Here is a 20,786-nt window from a genome sequence, read left to right as displayed (position 1 = left end):
GCGTGCTCTGAACCTGTCCCCTTGATGTTTAGAGGTGTGGCTGTGATGCTGAGTGATCAGACAAGGGCTTGGTGGAGGGAATACTTTATAAATACCAAGGGAGAAGGGACCGCTGCTCCACTCTCAGACACTGCCAAATCTCAGGATCTCAGCAAGGTCATAGCCTGTCACAGCAAAGGAGCTGCCCCCTGGGTCACAGAACCGAGCACCGCACACCTGCGTGTCAGAAATGCATTCGCCGTGGCAGTGTTCCACCTGTGGGGAAAGAGGGCTGGTCAGTCCTGCTGCTCACGTGCCCTTGGGTCCCTATGCCCACCTTTCTGCAAACGTACCTCAATGGAGCCACTCTCTGGGTTTCTGTTCAGCTTCCAGATGTGTACAAAGGTATCCTCAGCTGCAGACAGCAGCTAAAAGAGAGAACCCCGTGAGGGATGGGCAGGGGGTCAGATGCCCTGACAGGATGGGCATGAGCCGGAGTGCCAGTCCAGGCCCCTGGGGATGGAGTTACACTGAGTACAGGGACAAGCCTATGCTGTGTATCCAAGCACCAGGAAAGGTACGTAGGGATGCAGGAGACTGACCTTGCCCACCTCTGGAGCTAGGTCCAGGGCAGAGATGGTCCGGGCGTGGGCACTGATCTGGATGTGGAGGGCTCCTGTGCCAGCGTCATACAGACGCACTTGCCCATTTCCATAGCCTGCTGCTACGATCCCCTGCCACAGCTGCACAGAGGGGCACGGGACCCTGCAAGGGCAATGTTCAGTTTTGGTTTCTCCAGACCCCAACATACTCCCTACCCTGAAGTCACCTCACAAAGGCCGTAACCCTTGTCTGCCTCTCCTACCCGAATCCTGCTATTCGGGTCAGTAAGGTGAACTCAGGTCCTGACCTCCAGACACACAGGACACCTGAGTCATCTGCTGTCACCATGTCAGCAACACCATCCTGAGGAGGAAATCAGGGTCAGCTCTTCCCTTTACAGTCTGTGTGATCCAGAGTACAGAGCAGGAGCGGGGTGAAGCCATGCTTGCCTCTTTACTTCTACAGGGAAAGGGTGAGAGTGGCTCTGACAACAGCTCACACCATGGACACTTCTCCAGGAGTCTCTAAAGCATAGGCTCCTTGTAGCTCCTTATATGCACTCACAACCACCACCTCCCCACCCCCATCATGGAATAGAAGAGGATGTATAAATGTCCCTTCCGGACAGGTGGAAAAACTAAAACCATCATGTCCCAACTTTTTGGAGGTTTTGCAATGGGCCACAGTCATAACTAGTCCCTAGACCTCCTGACCTGGTGTCAGGCAGACACACTAGCTGCTGTGAAAAATACGAATGATAAAATCCTGTTCCCAAGAGGTTTTCAATCCAAGTGGGGAGAAAAGTTTTTGGTGAGGGTAGAGCCTATTCAGAGTGAAGCTAAAGGGGGAGGGGTCACAGGGGGTTGAAATTGGGAGACAGCTTTATGGAAAGGCTGGCCCTGGGTCAGAATAGGGGCACTAGCTTAAGTCCAGGGATGGAAGTTACAGTGTTGGCAGCATCTGGGAGATGGTAGGCTCCAACTTCTGGATTCACACCAGCGATGGAGAGTGCTAGTGATTTTTTTTATAAAACACTACTTGGTGGAAAGTATGTCCCATTGCATCTAAGAAAGTACAGATGGTTCCAAAGCCACACCTCTTAGTGGCATAGCTAATACCCACACATGGGCCTCCCAGGCTACTAGAACTGGTAGAAGGAGTGGACTCACCTGTCCCTGGGCACGCTCAGTGGCGATATCTGTGATTGGTGTCTGGTGCCCAGCTAGTTCCTCGTTGAGTACAATATTGGGACCCTTAGCGGGGATATCAAAGACCAGTATCCGACCAGACCACGTTCCTGCAGCCACAACCAGTGTCCCACTGATGGCTTCCTGAGCCCTCTGTGTCTCCAGTCACAACAGCCAGCACCCCCCTTTATCCCAGAAGTCTTAGTAATGAACTCATTGCGCTCATAGGCCTGACTTTCCATTCACTGTCCCTCTCTAAATGTTTTTCAGAGTCCCTGATACCCCTCCTTCCCAGCTTCCCTCTAACTCTTCCTAAGCTCGTCAACCCCTCAGCAACCTCCTGGCTGAGACCCCCACAAGGATGTGTACCTCATATACAGGCCCTAGCCCTGCCTCTAGTCCTCTCACCCACACAGATGAAGTGGACGCTGGCAGCAATTCCTCGGGCAAACATAGCCTGTACTGAAGACAAAAGCAGCTCTCAGAAACAGCACTTCCTCCAGCCCCAGCGAATCCAGCCTCCACCCCTGCTCCACTCGGCCCTGAAGGTACCTGAAGAAGCATCTCCTGAGTCCAAGGCATGCCAGTAAACCATGACGGAGCCGTCAGACTCGTACATCTGGAAGACAGGGGGCAAAAATGAGAGCATGATTCAGCTGACCCTCCTTGGCCGGGTACTAACCCAGCCAGGTTAGCAGGAGTCCATGTAATCCTCAAACTCTGTTTTAGGAGGCAGGTACTATTCTTATCCCCAGTTTTCAGAGGAGAACACTGAGGCTACATGTGCCCAAGGGTCACAGGAAACGGAATTGAAGAGTGAAGAAAATGGAAGGCATGAAGATGAAAAACAGAGCGAGAGTGGGCTGCTCACGGGAGAAGTTTGAAAGTGTTATGGGGGTGGGGGTGGGGCGCTGGAGAAAGGGCTGGGGGGTTCTCTCCTCACCTGTATTCCTCGGTGTGAGGTGAGGACCAGCAGTACTCTGAAGGGGAGGACACACCAGTGGACCTGGAGAGACGCGCATCACAGTACGGGACATTAAGGCATCAAGAGGATGGGGTTAAAGAACAAGGATCACACTGATTTAAGCAACTCCTCTTTCACTCCTTGCCTCACCTGAGTGATAAGTGGGGGACTCACTCCAGCGCCCTCTTTAACGTGGAGCTGGCGCTGGGCCAAGGGCACACCCTCAAGGGCAGCGCTGAGAAGCTGGGCGCTCGGTCCATGAACCACCCCAAAATGCGTGAGATCACGGGCTGGAAGCTGCAGTACACTGAGGTTGTTAGACAGGGCGGCGGCAGAGCCACGAAGTGGGATGGAGCGCTCGCGGCGGAACATCCTGGGAGAGAAATTACTAGAGTTACCGCACGACAAACGGGAAGAAGGCCACAGAGGACACTTGGACAGGGGAGAAGGACGATGAGATGCAACCGGGAGACACTGAGAGAGAGCCTTGACAGATAGAGTCCCCGAGGAAAGTCACAAGGATGGATAATAGTCACAAGTGGAGGACAGGATCCCACGGAGCAGGAGAGCCTCAGGGTTGAGTGTTGAGGCCACCAGGGAATCCCACAGGAAGAATGATGATGTAAAGACCTGGTAGCACCGAACGTCTCAGCTAAAAAGGCAGAATGTGGTCTCCAACCCTTCCTCCCACAGCTTGGCTACCTGAAGGCCCACGCCAAGGTCAGGGGTCACACCTGCAACCCACCCCCAACCCTCAAGTGCGCCTTGCCTGGCGCCGCGATCCTCAAGTCCCTCCGAATCCGCCGCCACCATAGAGACGACGCACGGACGCACGGCCTCTAGGCGTGGCCTGTGACTGGAACTGGCTACGCGCGGCTACGCGGTTGCTAAGCAACCGTGGACCGCGCCACGGACCCTCAGCCGGTCTGGTTGCCGAGGCGACCGTTGGGTCGCCGCCGCTGCAGCTACAGCGATGGAGGGTCCTGAGGGCAGCTGAAACACCGTCTTGGAGTGACTGTCGTGACAATGTCACACGAAGGCTCGGTGAGTTTCAGCTCGACTTGAGGAGTGCTCAAGAACTGGGGTTGGCTGGTATAGGGGCAATGAACTAGCTCTAGGTTCGAGATGGAGATGGTGCACCTCTGTCCCCAAGGGTTGACCGCTGCACCAGGCCAAGAACAATCAAATTCTGAACAGCTGAACTGCGAGTGCAAGTAGTAATTCCTTTATGCCTAGGATACCATTTTGGTGGGTAAACCAGAATCAGGCACTAGGAAGAGGACCTGGTGGATAAATCACTACCTTGACAATTTCAGGACTATGAAATGGATCAAACAACTCAAAGGGTGACCTTAAAACTGACTTTATTATCATTATTACTGTTTTTAACCCCAGAAAGTTTGATTATGTAGACCAGGTTGGCCTCCGACTCTGCCTCCAGAGTGCTGTGATTAAAGACATGTGCTACCATGGCTTGCCTTTTATTTTGAGGTGAGGTCTCACTGTGTATGTAGCCCTGGATGGTCTAGAACTCACTATATAGACCGGGTTGCCCTTGAACTCATAGCCTCTTCCATACCGACACCCTCCCATGCTGCTGTCAAAAGCCAAATAGGTTAAGTCAAGAAAAAAATTATATATATGGGTGTTTTGTCTGCATGTGTGTTGTGCACCATGTCCATGTCTGATGCCTGCAGAGGCCAGGAGAGGAAATCAGATCTGGAACTGGAATTACAGTTTGGAGCCATCATGTGGGTGCTAGGAATCAAAGCCAGGTCCTCTGGAAGAGTGGCTAATGCTCTTTAACTGCTGAGTCAACTTTCTTACTCCCAAAGTCAAGACATTTAAAAAGATAAAAAAGATTGGTAGACCCTTGGGAAAAATGAAGGAGTAAAAATATCTCAGTTCTCTTGTGTTAGGTGCACTCCACATGTCTGTCCCAGCTGGGGGGAGAGACCTAAGGGATCAGTTCTTTGATTTTGTTTTGGCTTTAAAGATTTAGCCTGGGCTTAAGGAAGCACAGCTTTAGTCCCAGAACTAAGGCTGCTTAGTCTCTGGGAATTCAAGGCCAGAAATTGGGAGTGTAGAGAACAGAAGACAACAGATTTCCTGAGAGAATGAATATTGGAGAATATAGAATATGAAGCAATAATGTAGATAGATAAAAGCTTATATTTGGAGGTAAATTTTGGAAGGAACCATCTTCCTTCATGGTCTCATTTCACAGTCCAGTCTGGCCTTGAACCCACAGCAACTGCTTCAGGCTCCTGGGCACTGAGTTTATTGCTGTGAGCCATCACGCCTAGTTCTGGCTCTCTCTACAATGTTTTTTTTTTTTTTTTTTTGTTTGTTTTTTTTACTTACTACACCTCTTTTGTGAAACATTGTGTCTTTAAGTTACTCTTGGGCTTTTCTTAGTTACTTATCTCTTGCTGTGGTAAAACATCATGACCAAAGCAACTTATAGAAGAAAGTGTTTAATTTGGGATTCACAGTTCCAAATGGTTAGGAGTCCATGAGCCCCATGATGGGGAGCAAGGCAGCAGGCAGACAGGCACAGCTGGAGGAGTAGCTGAGAGCCCACGAGGCAGAGAGAGCTAACTGCAAACGATGGACTTTTGAAGCCTCAAAACTGGTCCCTCGAGATTCACTTCCAACAAGGCCACACCTCCTAATCCTTCCCAAACAGTTCAAATTGAACTTATGTGGCCATTCTTTTTCAAGCCATCACAGGAGTCTCTTAATGAATTCAATCTCTTGTTACATTTATTTGTGTGTGTGTGTGTGTGTGTGTGTGTGTGTGTGTGTGTGTGTGTGTGTGTGTGTGTGGTGTATGCCATAGTGCACAAATGGAGGTTAGAGGGTGACTTGTGGGAGATGGGTCTCTCCTCCTACTTTGTTGTGCTGAAAACCAAACTTTGGTCATTAGGCTGAGCTGTGAGCACCTTTATTCAGTGAGTCACCTCACCAACCCTCATTTATTTTCTTATTTACCTTTCTTTTTGGATGAGTTTTTAAAAATATCCTGACATGTTTTTCTTTTATATATTTTAGAAATACCTTTGTTTGGGAAGCAAGAATTAAGTTTTGGAGTTAGACAAATGTAGATATGAAATCTGACTATACTTAGTTACTTATCTCAGATGTGACCTTAGGTGAATTCCATAAGATGTGAATAGAAAAAGTGGGTAAAGATGGTGCAGTAGTGAAGGCTTACTCTACTCGGGAGGCTGAGGCAAAAGGCAGAGGGACAGACGGATGGCATCAAGACAGCTGTTTTTCCAACTCAGCAGGACCTACATAGAAACTCACAGGGCCAAGCCAGATTGGGTCCTGTGCTGTGAGTGAGAAGTGGACATGGGCTCCCATCCCTAACCAAAAAGCTATTTCCAATTGACAACCACTTGGCAAAGGAAACATCAGTTTTCCCAGTGGATTCTACTAGGGAGACTACACTTTTTTTTCCTCTTTTTTCTGGAGCTGGGGACCAAACCCAGGGTCTTGCGCTTGCTAGGCAAGCGCTCTGCCACTGAGCTAAATCCCCAACCCCGGGAGACTGCACTTAAGGGTAGGCCCCTGAGCCAGAAGTAGATGGCCACCACAAAATGAACTCAGTGGCGCTTTCATAGACTTTTTCTCTTCTAACTCATATTATTTCATTTGTGCATTTAAAAATTTTTCTCTATCTTTTGCTTGCATATTATAGTTTCTTATTTTGTGTTTTATGGGGGTTTTTGTTTGTTTTGTGTGTGTTTCTTGTGCTTTTCACTGTTTTTTGTTTGTTAAAATCTGGTTTGTTTGCCTTTTTTTAATTTGCCCGTTTGTTTTCTAAAGAGGAAGAGAGATAGAAGGCCTGGAGTTGGACAAGTGGGGAGGTGGAGAGGATCTGAGGGATGGGGAAAGGGAAACTGTGATCAGAATATATTCTATAAATTTTCAATTAAAAAGGGGGGTTGGTGGAAGGGCTGAAGAGATGGCTCAGAGGTTAAGAGCACTGACTGCTCTTCCAGAGGTCCTAAGTTTAATTCCCAGCAACCACATGGTGGCTCACAACCATCTGTAATGGAATCTGGTGCCCTCTTCTGGCCTGTGAGCATACATGCAGGCAAAACACTGTATACATAATAAATTAGAGAGAGAGAGAGAGAGAGAGAGAGAGAGAGAGAGAGAGAGAGAGAGAGAGAGAGAGAGAGAGAGAGATCAAGTTAATTTCAAGACCAGCCTTGGCAACTCTGTAAGATTTCAAAATAAGAGGTAAAAGGGGAGCCAGGGATAGCAGCGCACACCTTTAATCCCAGCACTTGGGAGGCAGAGGCAGGCAGATCTCTGAGTTCAAGGCCAGCCTGGTTTACAGAGTGAGTTCCAAGACAACCAAGACTACACAGAGAGACTCTGTTTCAAACAAACAAAAAGTAGAAAGGCTGAGTGGTAGGAATACAGGCCTTTAAATCTCAGCACTTGGGAAGTAGGGGCAGGTGGAATCAAGTTCAAGGCTAGCCTGGTCTACACAGTGAGTTTCAGGACAGCCAAGTCTACAAATAGAAACCCTGTCTGGAAGGAGTGGGGGCGGGGAGAGGGTGAGGGATTTAACTCAGTGATAGAGTATGCAGTGTCCTGGGTTCCCTCTCCAGGACCACAATATCCACAGGCACAAAAGGCAACAAAGAGAGAACTTAATGTGCTGCCCCATTCCTGTAATCCTAGAACCTAAGAGTCAGAGGCAGGAGAATTACTGCAAACCTGAGGTAAGCCTAGTCGACATAGCAAATTCTGGGCCAGCCAGAACTACATAACAAGATTGTTCAAAGCAAAATGAAACACGAGCAGAGGAGACTTCTTTGAACTCTCAAGAACTTGACACTGCTGCAAGGCAAATAACAGAGCTGTGAGTTGAGCATGATTAGTGTCAACTGTCAGTTTCCTTGTCATTAAAGCAGGCTTGGTGGCTGTTACGAGTATTAAATTGAGTGCTATACCTACAGAGTGTCTATCCGCCGCATCACGGACTTGAAGGTTCCTTGTCCCAGGCCCTTTCCTTTCTTAGAAAACATCTTGCAAAAGGGTCTTTCCAGCCCTTAGCCCATCAGTCCCACCCCCTTGGTTTCCTGTCCTGAGTACCCATTTCGTTCCTACAGAGGCAGGCGCGAGACCGTGGGGTGACCCGATCCAAGGCAGAAAAAGCCCGGCCACCCACCCAGCCGGTGCCGCAGGTGGACATCGTGCCTGGGCGGCTCAATGAGGCAGAATGGATTGCGTTTATGTCACTGGAGGAGGGCGAGGACATAGTGGGTGACATCTTGGCCGACCTTGTGACTCGAGTTATGGAGTGTGCCTTCAAAGTCTATCTGACCCAGCAGGTGGGCCTAGATCTGGGTCTTCCAGACCTATCTTCTACCCTGCCTCTCCTGGCAAGGCTGAGACCCTCCCTCACTTCCACAGTGCGTTCCATTCACCATTAGCCAGGCTCGAGAGGCCATGCTGCAGATCACTGAGTGGCGCTTCCTGGCCCGAGATGAGGGAGAATCTGCAGTGGCTGAGGACCCCACGTGGGGCGAGGATGAGGAGCCCCTGGCATGCACCACGGATGCCTGGGCCCAGGGCTCCGTGCCTGTACTGCACGCACCGGCGCCCGTTGGTGTAGAGGAGCACTTCCACAACGAAGTAAGCCCAAGCCCTGAGCCTCTTTCCGACAGAAGTCTCCTCTGGAGCCGCTCAGGATCATGAAGTGAGGCCCTTTCCCTCCATTTCCAACATCTCATTACCCTTGTGTGTTTCCCCAGGAACCTGGGAACCCGGACCAGTTCCTTATAGGTTCATCGTGGTTGGGCGGAGAGACCCAGGAGCCGACACAATCTTCAGAACCTTCTGCCGAGCCTAGAGTCACCCCGACACCCACGCCCGCCATGGAGGTGTTTGAGGAAGCTGAGCCTCGGGATGCGTTGGAAGTACCCCACAGCCGGGAGAGTATCTTGACTGTGCCCTCGAAGGAGTCTTTACGACCTACTCTGGAAGTCCAGACCGTCCACAGCCCCCAGCTTTCTCCGAAGCTGTCCCAAGTAGTCAGTCTGCAGACCTGTGAGAGGACGGGCTCATCCTTCGGTTCACACCTGTCGCTGCAGGATCTTTACCACTGCGTGCCCCAGCCAGACGCCGCGGGGGACCGGCTGAACTTGAAGAACAAGGGCCAGCTCGGCCGCTCCTCGATAGGGTCGGCAGATAGGTCCCTTCTCGATGTGCCCACGCCGGATGGGCCCTCCCCGTTTCTGCAGCCTGGAGGAATGGAACGGCGGCCAAGCCACAAGACGCCCACGATGCGCCTGGATCCCTCACGGCTGCCCCGCCACTGGGTGCGCCCCGTGGCCGAGGTCCTGATCCCAGACCAAGAAGCGCGCCCTTTGGAAATATATCGCGTGCGTCCGCGGAAGAGCCAACTTGGGGCCTCAGCAAGCGAGTCCCAAGCCCTCGGCTCACGTACGCACTCCAAACTCCAGGTCTCTTTCCCAAGTTTCCCTCTCAAGCGTTGCGCTACATTCCGTTCTTCCGGCCCGGATCCCACTTTAAACTTGGCCCAATCCTCACCATCCTTCGGGTCAAACCTGCCATTCCTCAGCCCCGGGTTCCGCTTCCTCGCTAGAAACCTAGTCCCTCCCGACGTCGCCAGTGCTCCGAGCCCCAAACTATGGCCCCGAGCTAAGTGGCCAAGCGGTTGGGAGCGGGAGGCGGAGCAGCTGGGAGAGCTGTGGGCGGGACGGACTCGAGTGCCTCCACAGGGCCAGGAACCTGTGGAAGACTCTGTCTCAGAGGACTCTGGATGGCCCCTAGCGGTGCCCCAGGTCCTCGAGGCTACGTCCCAGGTGCTGTGGAAGCCCATGGTTATTTCAGAAAACATGAAGCTGGTTCCTGGTGTGAGTATGTGGAACCGGGGCACCCAGGAGCTGCTCAACCCTGCTGCCATCCAGGAGGAGGCTGAAGAAGGCACCCCTCAGGCGCCTGAGCAGCAACCCATCCAGACAGGTGTGTCCAAGCCTCAGGTGATTATGAAACAGCTAAGGAACGAGACCCCCAAAGCCTGGCTGCTCCCCACCAAGCCTGTGCCCCACTCTGGGTCCTGAGCCTCCACACTGGGAACAGAACCTTGCTCAAAATAAACGCGTTGCGGCAGGAACTGACTGACGAGATGGTGCCATTTCTTCCAAAGCTGTCTATTCCCTTAACAGGACTCTGGGGGCGCCGTTGTCACGGTTTAGGAGATAAGGCCAAGGGATAAGGCGGCTCCCTAGAGTTCTCTGCCCCCGCCCCCAAAACACTCGTTAAAAGAGAAGATCTGAGGACTGTAAGGCAGATCTGGCTCCCAGGGAGAACTTTGTCCTTTCATTATGGGAGGAAGTGCACAACGGTGATTATAAGTATAGAGTGATTCCACACATGGATTCGCTCTCCTTTTCCAGCTCCCGGAGCTTACTTAGTTCATCTTGAATGGAAAAACCTAATTTTTTTTCTGTTTGAGTTTTACTCCTGTGTTCAGGAAAATGAACCTAGAATTTTGCATATGACAGAAAAAGCATTGTATCATACAGACTTACAGGTAAAACACATATACATAGCCAATAAATCTTAAGCAATTAAGACACACACATAAATATGCTCACATGTGAAACGTCCTATGTACCCCCGTGGTTGCACAACAGTGAACAGTAAAAAACTAGAAACAGGGTCCAGAAGATGGCTCAGCCAGTAGAGCACTTGCTATGTAAAGCAAAGCATTGAGGACCTGCGTACAAGCCCCCAGCCTACACTCCCTATTCTGGGGAAGTTGAGAAGGGACAAGCCCTAGGGTTTGCTGGCCAGCCAGTCTAGCCAGAATTGGTGAGAGACCCTGTCTCCAAAAAATAATGTGGAGAGTGATGGAGGAAGAGACTTCAGGTCAACTTCCAGCTTCCAAATGTACACACATGGGTATGTGCACCCAAGACACCAACACACATGCACACAACTAAAACAAAGGAACTAGAGGAGTCCAGTCAATAAGTATGTACAGCCACAAACGAGGACCTCTGTTTTTCAAGCTATGTTATCTTGGAGCCCAGGACTGCTAGCAGGCCATGGATCATGGTCTTGAACTTCTGATCCCTAAACCTTCCAGGTGCTGGGATTTCAGATACAGGCTTGTTCAACCAGAAAAGATTTACCCACTTCGTTTGAATGTGATGGCTCAGTGTTAGTTAAGAGTAGTTACTGTCTGCTCTTCCAAAAGACCTGAGCTCAATTCCCAGCACCCGCATGGCTCAGCTCATAACCATCTCCACCAACTCCGGCTCCAGGGGAACTAAGCCCTTTTCTGTCTTCCCCATGTGCCTCGTGCACAGACATAACATACATGTAGGCAAAACACTCATACACATAAAATGGATAAATCTTAGAGATTCTATAGAGAAAAATAAAAGGCAGAATGTAAGTCTATATACTATACTGCCATTGCATAAGAGATGAAAGGAGTGGAACTCCGTTCATTAGAGTTTGTGTTTAAGTAAAACTTTCACCAGATGACCAAGAAACTAATCACCTGTAGCAGGCAAGGAGGGTAGAGTAGGGTGGAACAAGGGCTAAAGGGAGCCTTCTCAGGGCATATGTTTTCAGGGGGTTTGAGATGTATTTTCTGTCAGCTTTCTCTGTATACACCTGGCTGTCCTGGAACTAGCTCTGCAGATCAGGCTGGTCTTGAACCCCAAGATCTATCTGTCTGTTCTGGGGTGAGAGATGTGTGCCACCATGCTGGAACTCCCCCTTCCCCCTTCTTTTTAAATTGAGACAGGCTTTTACTATACAATCCTGCTGGCCTGGAACTTGCTGCATACAACAGGTTGGTCTTCAACTTAGAACCACCTGTCCCTGCCTTTAGAATACTGGAATTAAAGGCATGTGCCTTCATGTTTGGCTCAGTAAATACTTTAAAGTATTAATTTTATATTTCATTTAGTAGCTTGTGTGTGTGGTGTACACTATGTGTATATGGTGAGGTGTGTGTACGATATGTGGTGTGTGTGTGTGCGTTTGGTCAGTTCTCTCCTATCTTCATGTGGATTCCAGGAATCAAACTCAAGTTGTCAGGCTTGTATGGTGGATACCTTTAGCTGCTGACCCGTTTCCAGCAGGCTCGAGTTTGATTTTCGAATGGTAGGAATGCATTGTATGTTCAGAATAATTAGAAATATTTAGGAGATGAAATAGCGGAGGTGTCCATTCTTTCCAGATCTTGTCACTGATAGTTATTTTACAAATAAGGGATGGTACTGAGAGGTCGTTACCAGCACAAGATGTCACACAGCTCGTAAACTGAAGGTGGAATGGAACCGGTCTGTGAAATCCTAACTCCCTCTCCTGCAGAGTTGCACATTTGCTTTTCCTAACTCATTGTAACACTTGGTACCTACTACCCTCAGGCTTCTCTAGAACATGGGGCGATCTTCTGCCTCATGCTGACTAGCACTGGGTTGTCGCTAGTTTTATCTCAAGGGCTAGCGATGAGACACTCAAAACAAAAGAACTCTTGAAACTTTCTACACCACTTCAATGCTGCTGACCTCTCGGTTCTAGCCAGTTCAGTTCCTGGGGTGGGGGCTGAGGAATGCTGAAGAGGAAAGAGAAAAGAAAGGGGCATTTTAATTTATCTCTCCCTACTTCCTGTCAATAATTGTCACGTTTTGAGATCAAAACAAAAATTCTCAATCCGTCCCCAAGATCCTCCGCCAGCAGAGGGCGTTCACCCTGCCCCGCCTCACGACCGTGGTCCTAATCGACTTCCCAGGCGTAGTGCGCATGCGCATGTTACGTCACGCACCCCGCCGCAGGTGTCTAGCTCAGTGCCTTATCGATGTCTTCTCTGCCATGCTTGGCGAGACATTGTCAGCTAGGGCGGGGCTGCAAGAATGAGGAGACTGCTCACAGAACTCTAGAGATTACTGGGACCTGAGAGCTTTGGGGATCGATGCGGGAGCGGGCGGCGCGCAGGGCAGTCCGTGGGGCGGGGCGGGGCGGAGCGGGGCGGGGCGGCAAGTCTGGGGCAGCGGGCGGCGGCGGGGCCGAGCCGGGCGCGGAGCCCTGACAGCAGGTACGCGGGCGGCGACCCCGCCAACTGTCTGCTGAGCAGCCCCGGAGCTCGCGCGGAGCTGGCGGGGATCCGGGGTTCGGGTTTGGTGGGCTCGGAGGGTGGGCGGCACCCCGGTTGGCGGGCGGGCCTGGGGCCCCACTGAGCGTTTCTCCCAGGCTTGTCCACTCCAGATTTGCGAGGGACCCCTGCTAGCCGTGACATCGAAGTGAGCATAGGCTTTCTGTGGACACGTGGTTAGGAATTTGTGTTAAACGAAGACAAAAATTAATCCTAAAGGATTAAGACATGGGGGTCTGGAAATGCGTTTGATGTGAGTACGCCCTGTCCTGGGGTCCGACTAGGCTTGCAAAATGATCCTTGTGTAGTCGTCTTGTACACACATCCCTGGTCACTGTGGGCTGGACAACGGCTAAAGCACACAGATGCGAAACTGCTGTTTTCAAAGAGGCAGATCTTTGGACCGAAACTCATTTACAGCAGCGCAGAGAGCTGCAAGCGACTGTTGGCCCTTTGGTACCCTGGTATGTTTAAGGTACTGAGAATGGAAGAACTGTGCCAGAAATTGGCGTTCTTAGCCTACTGTGCTACCAAAGCCTGACTTGCACTGTGTTTAAACAGATAAAGATAACCTAAAAAAAAAAAAGAAACTATGTATGAAAAGTATGTATGAGTGTAGGTCCCTACAGAGGCCAGAGATGTCAGGCCCCTGCAGCTGGAGCTATGGCCGGTTGAACTCAGGTCCTCTGTAAGAATAGTAGGTGCTCTTAACCACTGAACTAGCTATTCAGCGCCGTAATTTTATTATGTAAAAGGTGCTTTGTATACATATATGTTTGAAAGTTTGTGGTTCAGGTTTTTCTCAGCAGACTATTACAGAACTTTCCATTCAAGGTATTTATTTCTCAAGAGTCTCCAACTAGGTTATATATGCATAATTTCTCCAAGTAGACAGGGAGATACTGGATTTTTGTTTGTTCGCTTGCTTGTTTGCTTTGGTTTTGGTTGTGTCTGCTTAACATCTGGTGCAGTTTTGGAAATGCAGTTCCAGAAGTAGAAACCCACCATTTGTAAAGGGGCAGTGTACGCCAATGGTTTTTACTTTAATGAAGGTATGTGTTTAATAGAATCTGGTGAAATACAGCTCTCATCTAGTCTGCATTTGTAACAATCTTTTGCATCAGATTCCCAGGTGATGCTGGTTCAGGGACAAGATCTTAGTTGACAGACACATTTTTGCTACGTACTATGTAGAACAAACTATTGTCCTGGGTCAGTCACTTTATCCAGCTCTAAAAACAGGAGTCAGGATTTGGAGACCTCTCAGCCTCCTCTGTCTCAATGCTGGGCTTCTAATCCCAGTCGCCTTTGTTGTAGTTGACTTCCATGCATGATACTCCGCTTGGCAGATTTGACAGTTTGGCTTGAACATTTCTAATGATGGGGAAATAACTAGATATGTCTCTCTCTCTCCCTACCTGCACCCCCTCCTTTGAAATAGAGTCTCATGCGATACAGGCTGGCTTCAGACTCCCTGTGTAACCACAGCTGGCCTCCAGTGCCCGCTTCTCCCCGAGCATCCCAGTTGCTAGGATTCTTGGCATAAATCACCCTGCAGTGTCCGTCCTTGTCTAGGCTGTCTCTTAAACCAAAGAAAAGCAACCTCTTTCCAGGTGTGGTGACACTCAACTTGGTTGTTGTCTTTGTTTTTTGAGACAAGATTTTTCCGTGTATCCCTGGCTGTCCTGGAACCCACTCTGTAGACCAGGCCTTGAATTCAGAGATCTGACTGCCTCTGCCTCCCAAGTATTAAAGGTGGGAGCTACCAGGACTAAGCCTGGTTTTTTAGTATTCAACTTTAACCCCAACACTTGGGAGGCAGAGGTAAGTGAATCTCTGTGAGTTCGAGTACATCTTGATCTACAGAGTGAGTTCCAGGACAGCTAGGGCTATATAGAGAGACTGTCTCAAAAACACAAACAAACAAAGTTAACTCTTTAATCCCAGCACTCAGGAGGCAGGAGCAGGCAGATCCCCATGAGTTTGAGGTTAGCTTACTCTACATATTGAACTCCAGGACAGCCATGGCTACTTAAAAGATAAAAAAGAAAGTTGGCTTCTAAGTCATGCTTGTGATACCTGTTTATAATCCCAGCCCCAGAGGCAAATACAGGAATATTTCCTGAGTTTGGGGACAGTCTGGGCTACATAGTGAGTTTCAAGCCAGCCCCAGCTACAGAGGTCCTGCCTCAAAAAAAAAAAAAACAAAAAAAACAAAAAAAAAAAAACCAACAACAACAAAAACTAAAGGAAGCTGAGGTAAACCATTGACTCTTATAGCATCAGGTGACAGATACTCCCAGCATTTTCTTCAGACTAAATCGGTGCTTAATTCTTTCATCTCATTTAAGAAAATCCATTCTTAAATCTGCCTCTGTCTGTACATAGATGAACTTTGAAGGGTGGGCATGGTGTGCAAGACTACCGAAAGCACTGGGAGCAGCCGCAGTAGGACAGACGAGATGCGCGCACCAAACCTGGAACCATTAGACAATGGTGGATGGACACGGGAAGAGTGGAGACAGGAAGGGTGTGGGTGCTGTGGGAAGCCTGGCTGGATATGGGGGTACAGAGGAGAAGACACTGACCCAAAGGAGTCCAAGGAACTGGGAGACGGGCAAGAGCATCAGCCGCCCTTTGGCTCTGTGCAGCCCACCAGAAAAGATCAGAGTTGCTGTGGCCTGCTTAGAGGCTAGGTAGTAATGGGGGGCTGTCAGATGTCTGTGTGTGAAGGGAGAGGAAAACTGGGTTCTCAGTGTCCCCCACCACCCAGGGCAGCAGCTAGTTCTGGAAGCCGGTGTATCAATCCAGTGATCTATATCTTTGCTAATCGGAGTGTGTGTCCATGGACCAGAACCAGGTAAGAGACTGTCTGATGCAAACGCGCCTTAGGAACTTTGCCATCTTGGGATTCTGGCTTTGGATTATTGATATTTTTCTTGGTGTTCAGTAGTATTAGTTGAGGTTTGCATCCTACCCTTTTCCTGCCCTTTCTTATCTCACAGGGGCTTTACTGCAGGAGAGAGTGGGGCCTTGGTGCCCTCAGAACCTTTTGGAGAACATTCCTTCTCTGAGGTCTGCATTTTATTTAGAGCCTTCTGTGCCTGTGGTTTCTTTACCATGGAAGCACATGAGCTGAGGTGCCTGTCTGAAGGATCATGCACTGGCTCTGTGTGTGTGCGCATGTGTGTGGTGTGTGCGTGTGTGTGTATGTTTGTGTGTACATGTGTGTATGTGGTGTATGAGTGTGTATGTGTGTGTGTGGTGTGTGTGGTGTGTGTGTGTGTGGTGTGTGTGTGTGTGTTTGTGTGCGCGTGTGTGTGGTATGTATCTACTTCCCCCACCTTGTGTTTTTTTTGTTTTTTAAAGATTTGTTGGGGTTGGGGATTTAGCTCAGTGGTAGAGTGCTTGCCTAGCAAGCGCAAGGCCCTGGGTTCAGTCCCCAGCTCTGAAAAAAAAGAAAAAAAAAAAAAGATTTGTTTATTTATTTCATTATGTGAGTATACTGTAGCTGTCTTCAGACACACCAGAGAGGGCATCAGATCCTATCACAGATGGTTGTGAGCCACCATGTGGTTGCTGGGAATTGAACTCATAATTTCTGGAAGAGCAATCAGTGCTCTTTTTTTTTTTCTTTTCTTTTCTTTTTTTTTCCTGGAGCTGGGGACAGAACCCAGGGCCTTGTGCTCCCTAGGCAAGCGCTCTACCGCTGAGCTAAATCCCCAACCCCCAGTCAGTGCTCTTAACCACCAAGCTATCTATCTCTTCAGCCCCTGTTTGTGTTTTTGTTTTTTGGTATGTTTGAACTTGGTGTGATGTCTGCACATCTGTGTCTGGCGTGTGTCTCTGTGCATGTCCTGGAGGTCAAAGAAGGTATTATTCTCTAATGCTCTGATTTACTCCTTTTTTTGTTTTGTTTTGTTTGGGTTTTTTTTGTTTGCTTGTTTCTTTCTTTCTTTGAGACAGAGTCTCACTATAGGCCTTTTGAGGCACCCAGCAGACGCCTGTAATGCTGTCTTCACTGTGGACGCTAGACCTGAACACAGGCCTTTGTGGCTGCACAGCAAGCGCTGTCTTAATCACTCAGTCACTCTCATGGGCTATTAAGGGTGGAGTCATTCCTCTGATCTGTCCCTGGCCTTGTGCCTAGAGCCTGGCTGGCACAATAACTGTGGGCAAGGCACTGTGCTCAGTGCTTAGACACTTTGGGGTAAAGCCCTCTGTCCTAGGGGAAGGTTGGACAGGAGATGGCAGGCAGTATTTTCAATAAAGTGTGGTACTGTAACAAAACTTTGTCCAAGGTGTCTGTACAAGGGCAGAAAGGAAGCAGCAGGCTCTTCAGGGAGAAGTTGGGGAATTCAGGAAAGAGGCGACTGTTGAGCTCAGTAATAATGGATGATGTGAGTTCCTGGTGATTCTCTTTTATATTTGCAGGGCAAAGGGCTTGAAGTAGATCCAAGCAGCCAGAATGGGGGAACTTTGGCATCAGAGGAGAGGTTATTGTTGTTCACAGTGAAGTTAATAAAAAAAAATTATTATATGTTTTTGTGTGTGTGTGTGTGTGTGTGTGTGTGTGTGTGTGTGTGTGTGTGTGTGTGTGTGTGACAACTTGTTCGAGCTGGTTCTTTCTACCATGTTGGTCCTGGGAATCAAACTCAAGTTGTTAGATCTGGTGGCAGACTTACCTACTGAAGCACTTCACTGCCCCCACCACAAGTCTTTAAATGAGGATGGCGTGACTGTATTTTGGGAAGCTGACCACAGAAGGAAACTGAAGGGGTAGAATCTGAGTTCAGGATACTGGGAGGCTAAAAATGGATGTAATGGGGAGACTTACCATAGCAGAAATGTTCTAAGGCTGAACTGAAATTAGGCAACATGGATGGAGAGGACAGATGAATCGGAGAGAGACTCTGGCAACAGAATTAACGCAAGTAATGACTAATTGCTTCAAGTAAGAAGGTATTTAACGTGGGTAGACTCTGGTGTCAGTACCATAGAGGAAATGTGGAAGTCTCTGAGGGGGCAGCTGCAGATGTGTTGGGGCTGGTGAACTTGAGTGGTTTGTGATGCCTACCAGCAGGGTACAAATGTGGGTCTGAGTTTCAGCGTCCCTGCTGAGGGTTGGCGGAAGAAGGTGGTTGGGAGGGGAGAGTGGGTTCTTCCAGCCACACTTACAGAAGGCAGGGGCAGACAGAGGAGTCAGGGATTGGTGTGCATGTGAGCAAGGCCGCTTGGGAAGTCAGGAGGGAGAGCATTTCCAGGGAAGGAGCCTCCGTCTTCATTTGCTTCAGGATAGCCACACCGCATGAGCTTGACAAGTGCATCTGGAGGTTGGGGGTCAAGATATCATGGTTACCAGGGCACTTTCACTTTGAGAATGTGAACAGCTCCAGAGGAGTAGTGTGGGCTCGATGGCACTGAGGGCTGCAAACTCAGTATGGCAGACAATGGAAGGGTAGGTAGATATGCTGGGGTGGCAGCCTGGGGAGGACATGGTAAGGACTAGAAGTAGTTGTTCCTAGAATTGAAGACGCCAGGGCAGGTTCTTGTGGTGATTTGTAAGAACCAGCAGGGGGTGCAGCTGAAATGAAGGTCTTCAGAGGAGGAGACAGAGGTCAGAAGAAGGGAGGGGGAATGAATTTAGGAAGAAAGAGGCAACAGTGGATGCGAGGGAATTCTTAGCTGACAGGCCCAGTTTCCTTTCTCTGCAAGGCTGTTTACTGAGGGTGGGTGGCCAGTGCGAGCTCCATCAGGAAAGATGCTTGGGTATGGTAAGAGAAGCTAGAAGCAGTTGATCAGAGTAAAGAGAAAGAGCCTTAGATAATCCTGGGGAGTGTGGAGGAACCTGTCTGAGCTGGAGTCCTATGTTTGCAGGCCTCCTCACCTCACAGTAATGATAGTGGCTGGCTCTTAATGAGTGCTTCACTCAGTTCTAAGTGCTTTCAGACTGTGCGTGCATGCGTGTGTGTTGGCAGACAACGGAAGGGTAGGTAGATATGCTGGGGTGGCAGCTGGTGGAGGACGTGTGTGTGTGTGTCACACACACACACACAGAGAGAGAGAGAGAGAGAGAGAGAGAGAGAGAGAGAGAGAGAGAGAGAGAGAGGAGGACAGGTGTCACTGCAGCATGGAACTCACTAGATGTCCACTCCAGCTTTGAACTGCTAAACCCTCCTGTGGTTTCCACAAGAATCCTGTCAGCACATTGCTGCTTTATTGGAAGGAAAGTTGAAGCATACAGGGTTGTTAGGCTTAGCATTCATGTTTGATGAGTATCTATTGCAGAAATGGGAGTCGTTCTCCCAAGGCATCAGAGAAGGGAGATTAATGGGCAGGGAGGTGGGGTCTGTTGCTGCCACAGAGGAACTCTGAAATGCTAGAGTGATTCCCAGCATCGTGACTAGAAAGATGACTGGTGGCTGCTTGTCAGATATCACAGGGTAAGACAGTCACCTGAGACTGTGACCAAGAGGCGACACCTTGTTCTCATCTCCATCCTGTACCCTGTGTTACAGGATGGTTCTTAGCTCACCTGAGTTTTCCCACTTGGTGTTGTGGGTGAGCTCTGCAGGCAGAGCCTGCCCGTGGTGAGCAGAGGGAGATGCATGGATAGGGAAATAAACTCACCTTTTTTTGCTGCAGCCACTGGAGCATCTCTGTGTCCTTCCTTTTGGGGTTGCTATGGATACGCCTTTGCATGGTGTTTGAGGAGATTGATTTCCATTATGATCCAGTGATGACGTGGGTTTTAAAAAGAAAGGATGGCAGGATCTGTTTCAGAGGAGTGGCTGGTGAGCTGCCCGAGCGGCAAGAGGCAGAGGCTCAGCCGAGGTGGCTGAGCCTTTGTTGGCTGCCTTGGCTTTTGCTGAAGTTGTGAAATGGTGCATCTACCTCAGTAGAGCGCAGTCTCAGTGCTCCCGGCCCGCTGGGTCCTAGTGCCAGGATCTTGCTGGTTGATTTATGGGACAGAGCTAAGCTGGAAGCTGCTTGGAAACTAAACAAGTGGTACTCTGTCAGTGAGAGGGTTGCTGCTCTTCACGACTGGATAAGAGGGAGACGGTGTAACTGCAGCCTCCTTTTCTGGATCTTAGAGGTGGACCTGGAAATCCCTGGGTACTTGCTGGAGTGAGGGCGACTTTGGGAGTGGAGAGAGCTCCAGTCAGATTGGGAGTATACCGCAGACATTTCTGGGGATAAGGAGCTGGACAGGTGAAGAAAGCCTATTTAGGATGCTCTCCCATCTCTGTAAGGCACGTATTGGAGTAGGACCAGGACCAAAAGCTCCGTGCATGACATATTGCTGTGTTCATTTGAGCTTCTAGTCAGCATCCCCCACGAGGGAGCAGACCTTTCCCTGTTGGACTCTGGGAGGCCGTGTGCACATTTGTTCTTCATGGCTGGTGCTTTCAGAGTCACTTTGGCTCTGTCGCCAGACTGCCTAAGTTTCAAACCAGCCCCTGCTTGGGTAGGATCAGGGAGAGTAGAAGAGAGGGTTAGCCCAGGATCAAAGTTTGGAAACATGAGACTGGAAAGTATTTGAATATTGAAGGATACTGAGGTGCTGGTAGAGACAGTGTAGAAATGACAGAAGGATCCAGCAAAGTGCTTCTCATCCTCACCTGCTCTCCTTACCTTACCTCCAGTCTGTGTATGTCCCTGTTCAGAAAATTCTCCAAGACTTCCTTAGTTACCAGATACTGAGTACTCCGTCCGCTATTGTAGATAGCTTAGCAGTATTCAATATTGCTGAGGAGGAAAATGGATTAGAAATCAGGGACTGTCTTTCTGCTTAGGGAACGTGAAGAGTCCAATGGGATGCTGTCAGGAGCCCAGTAATCCTGTGGCAAGAGCATGCTTCTGTATAGCTCTATAGCTAGGCTTGTGT

The 20,786-nt window shown here is 49.5% G+C and overlaps 3 protein-coding genes across 9 annotated transcripts in view; 2 read left to right on the top strand and 1 right to left on the bottom strand.

The window, feature by feature from the left end:
* Positions 1 to 68: 68 nt before the first annotated feature.
* On the bottom strand, positions 69 to 19,777 carry Wdr54 (WD repeat domain 54). Of its 4 annotated transcripts, none has more exons than XM_032906272.1 (10): positions 19,529 to 19,777; positions 2,884 to 3,106; positions 2,713 to 2,775; positions 2,322 to 2,388; positions 2,178 to 2,231; positions 1,752 to 1,879; positions 845 to 945; positions 582 to 744; positions 333 to 407; positions 69 to 255 (listed from the first exon to the last, which is right to left on the bottom strand). In XM_032906272.1, the coding sequence occupies exons 2-10, from the start codon at positions 3,103 to 3,105 to the stop codon at positions 124 to 126; spliced, it is 1,005 nt and encodes a 334-aa protein (XP_032762163.1). In that variant the 5' UTR covers position 3,106; positions 19,529 to 19,777; the 3' UTR covers positions 69 to 123. The 4 variants fall into 4 exon arrangements, with proteins under 4 accessions (XP_032762163.1, XP_032762161.1, XP_032762164.1 ...); XM_032906270.1 differs by lacking the exon at positions 19,529 to 19,777 and adding an exon at positions 3,199 to 3,687; XM_032906273.1 differs by lacking the exon at positions 19,529 to 19,777 and adding an exon at positions 3,468 to 3,569.
* On the top strand, positions 3,694 to 9,906 carry C6H2orf81 (chromosome 6 C2orf81 homolog). Of its 2 annotated transcripts, XM_032906268.1 has the most exons (4): positions 3,703 to 3,777; positions 7,869 to 8,090; positions 8,173 to 8,394; positions 8,514 to 9,906. In XM_032906268.1, exons 1-4 carry the CDS (start codon positions 3,760 to 3,762, stop codon positions 9,843 to 9,845), a joined length of 1,794 nt encoding a protein of 597 aa, XP_032762159.1. In that variant the 5' UTR covers positions 3,703 to 3,759; the 3' UTR covers positions 9,846 to 9,906. The 2 variants fall into 2 exon arrangements, with proteins under 2 accessions (XP_032762160.1, XP_032762159.1); XM_032906269.1 differs by lacking the exon at positions 8,173 to 8,394 and having other exon boundaries at positions 3,694 to 3,777; positions 8,514 to 9,903.
* Dctn1 (dynactin subunit 1) overlaps positions 12,776 to 20,786 on the top strand; it is a 32,639-nt gene continuing 24,628 nt past the window's right edge. For 2 of the 3 annotated variants that reach the window (XM_032906266.1, XM_032906261.1), the window contains exon 1: positions 12,776 to 12,841. The gene's annotated coding sequence lies outside the window, so the exon portion shown is untranslated. The other variant, XM_032906263.1, reaches the window with a different exon arrangement.

This window comes from Rattus rattus, chromosome 6 (genome assembly GCF_011064425.1).
Source record: "Rattus rattus isolate New Zealand chromosome 6, Rrattus_CSIRO_v1, whole genome shotgun sequence".
Taxonomy (NCBI): Eukaryota; Metazoa; Chordata; class Mammalia; order Rodentia; family Muridae; genus Rattus; species Rattus rattus.
Note: the sequence above shows the minus strand (reverse complement) of the source record. Positions and strands in the feature narration are given on the sequence as shown.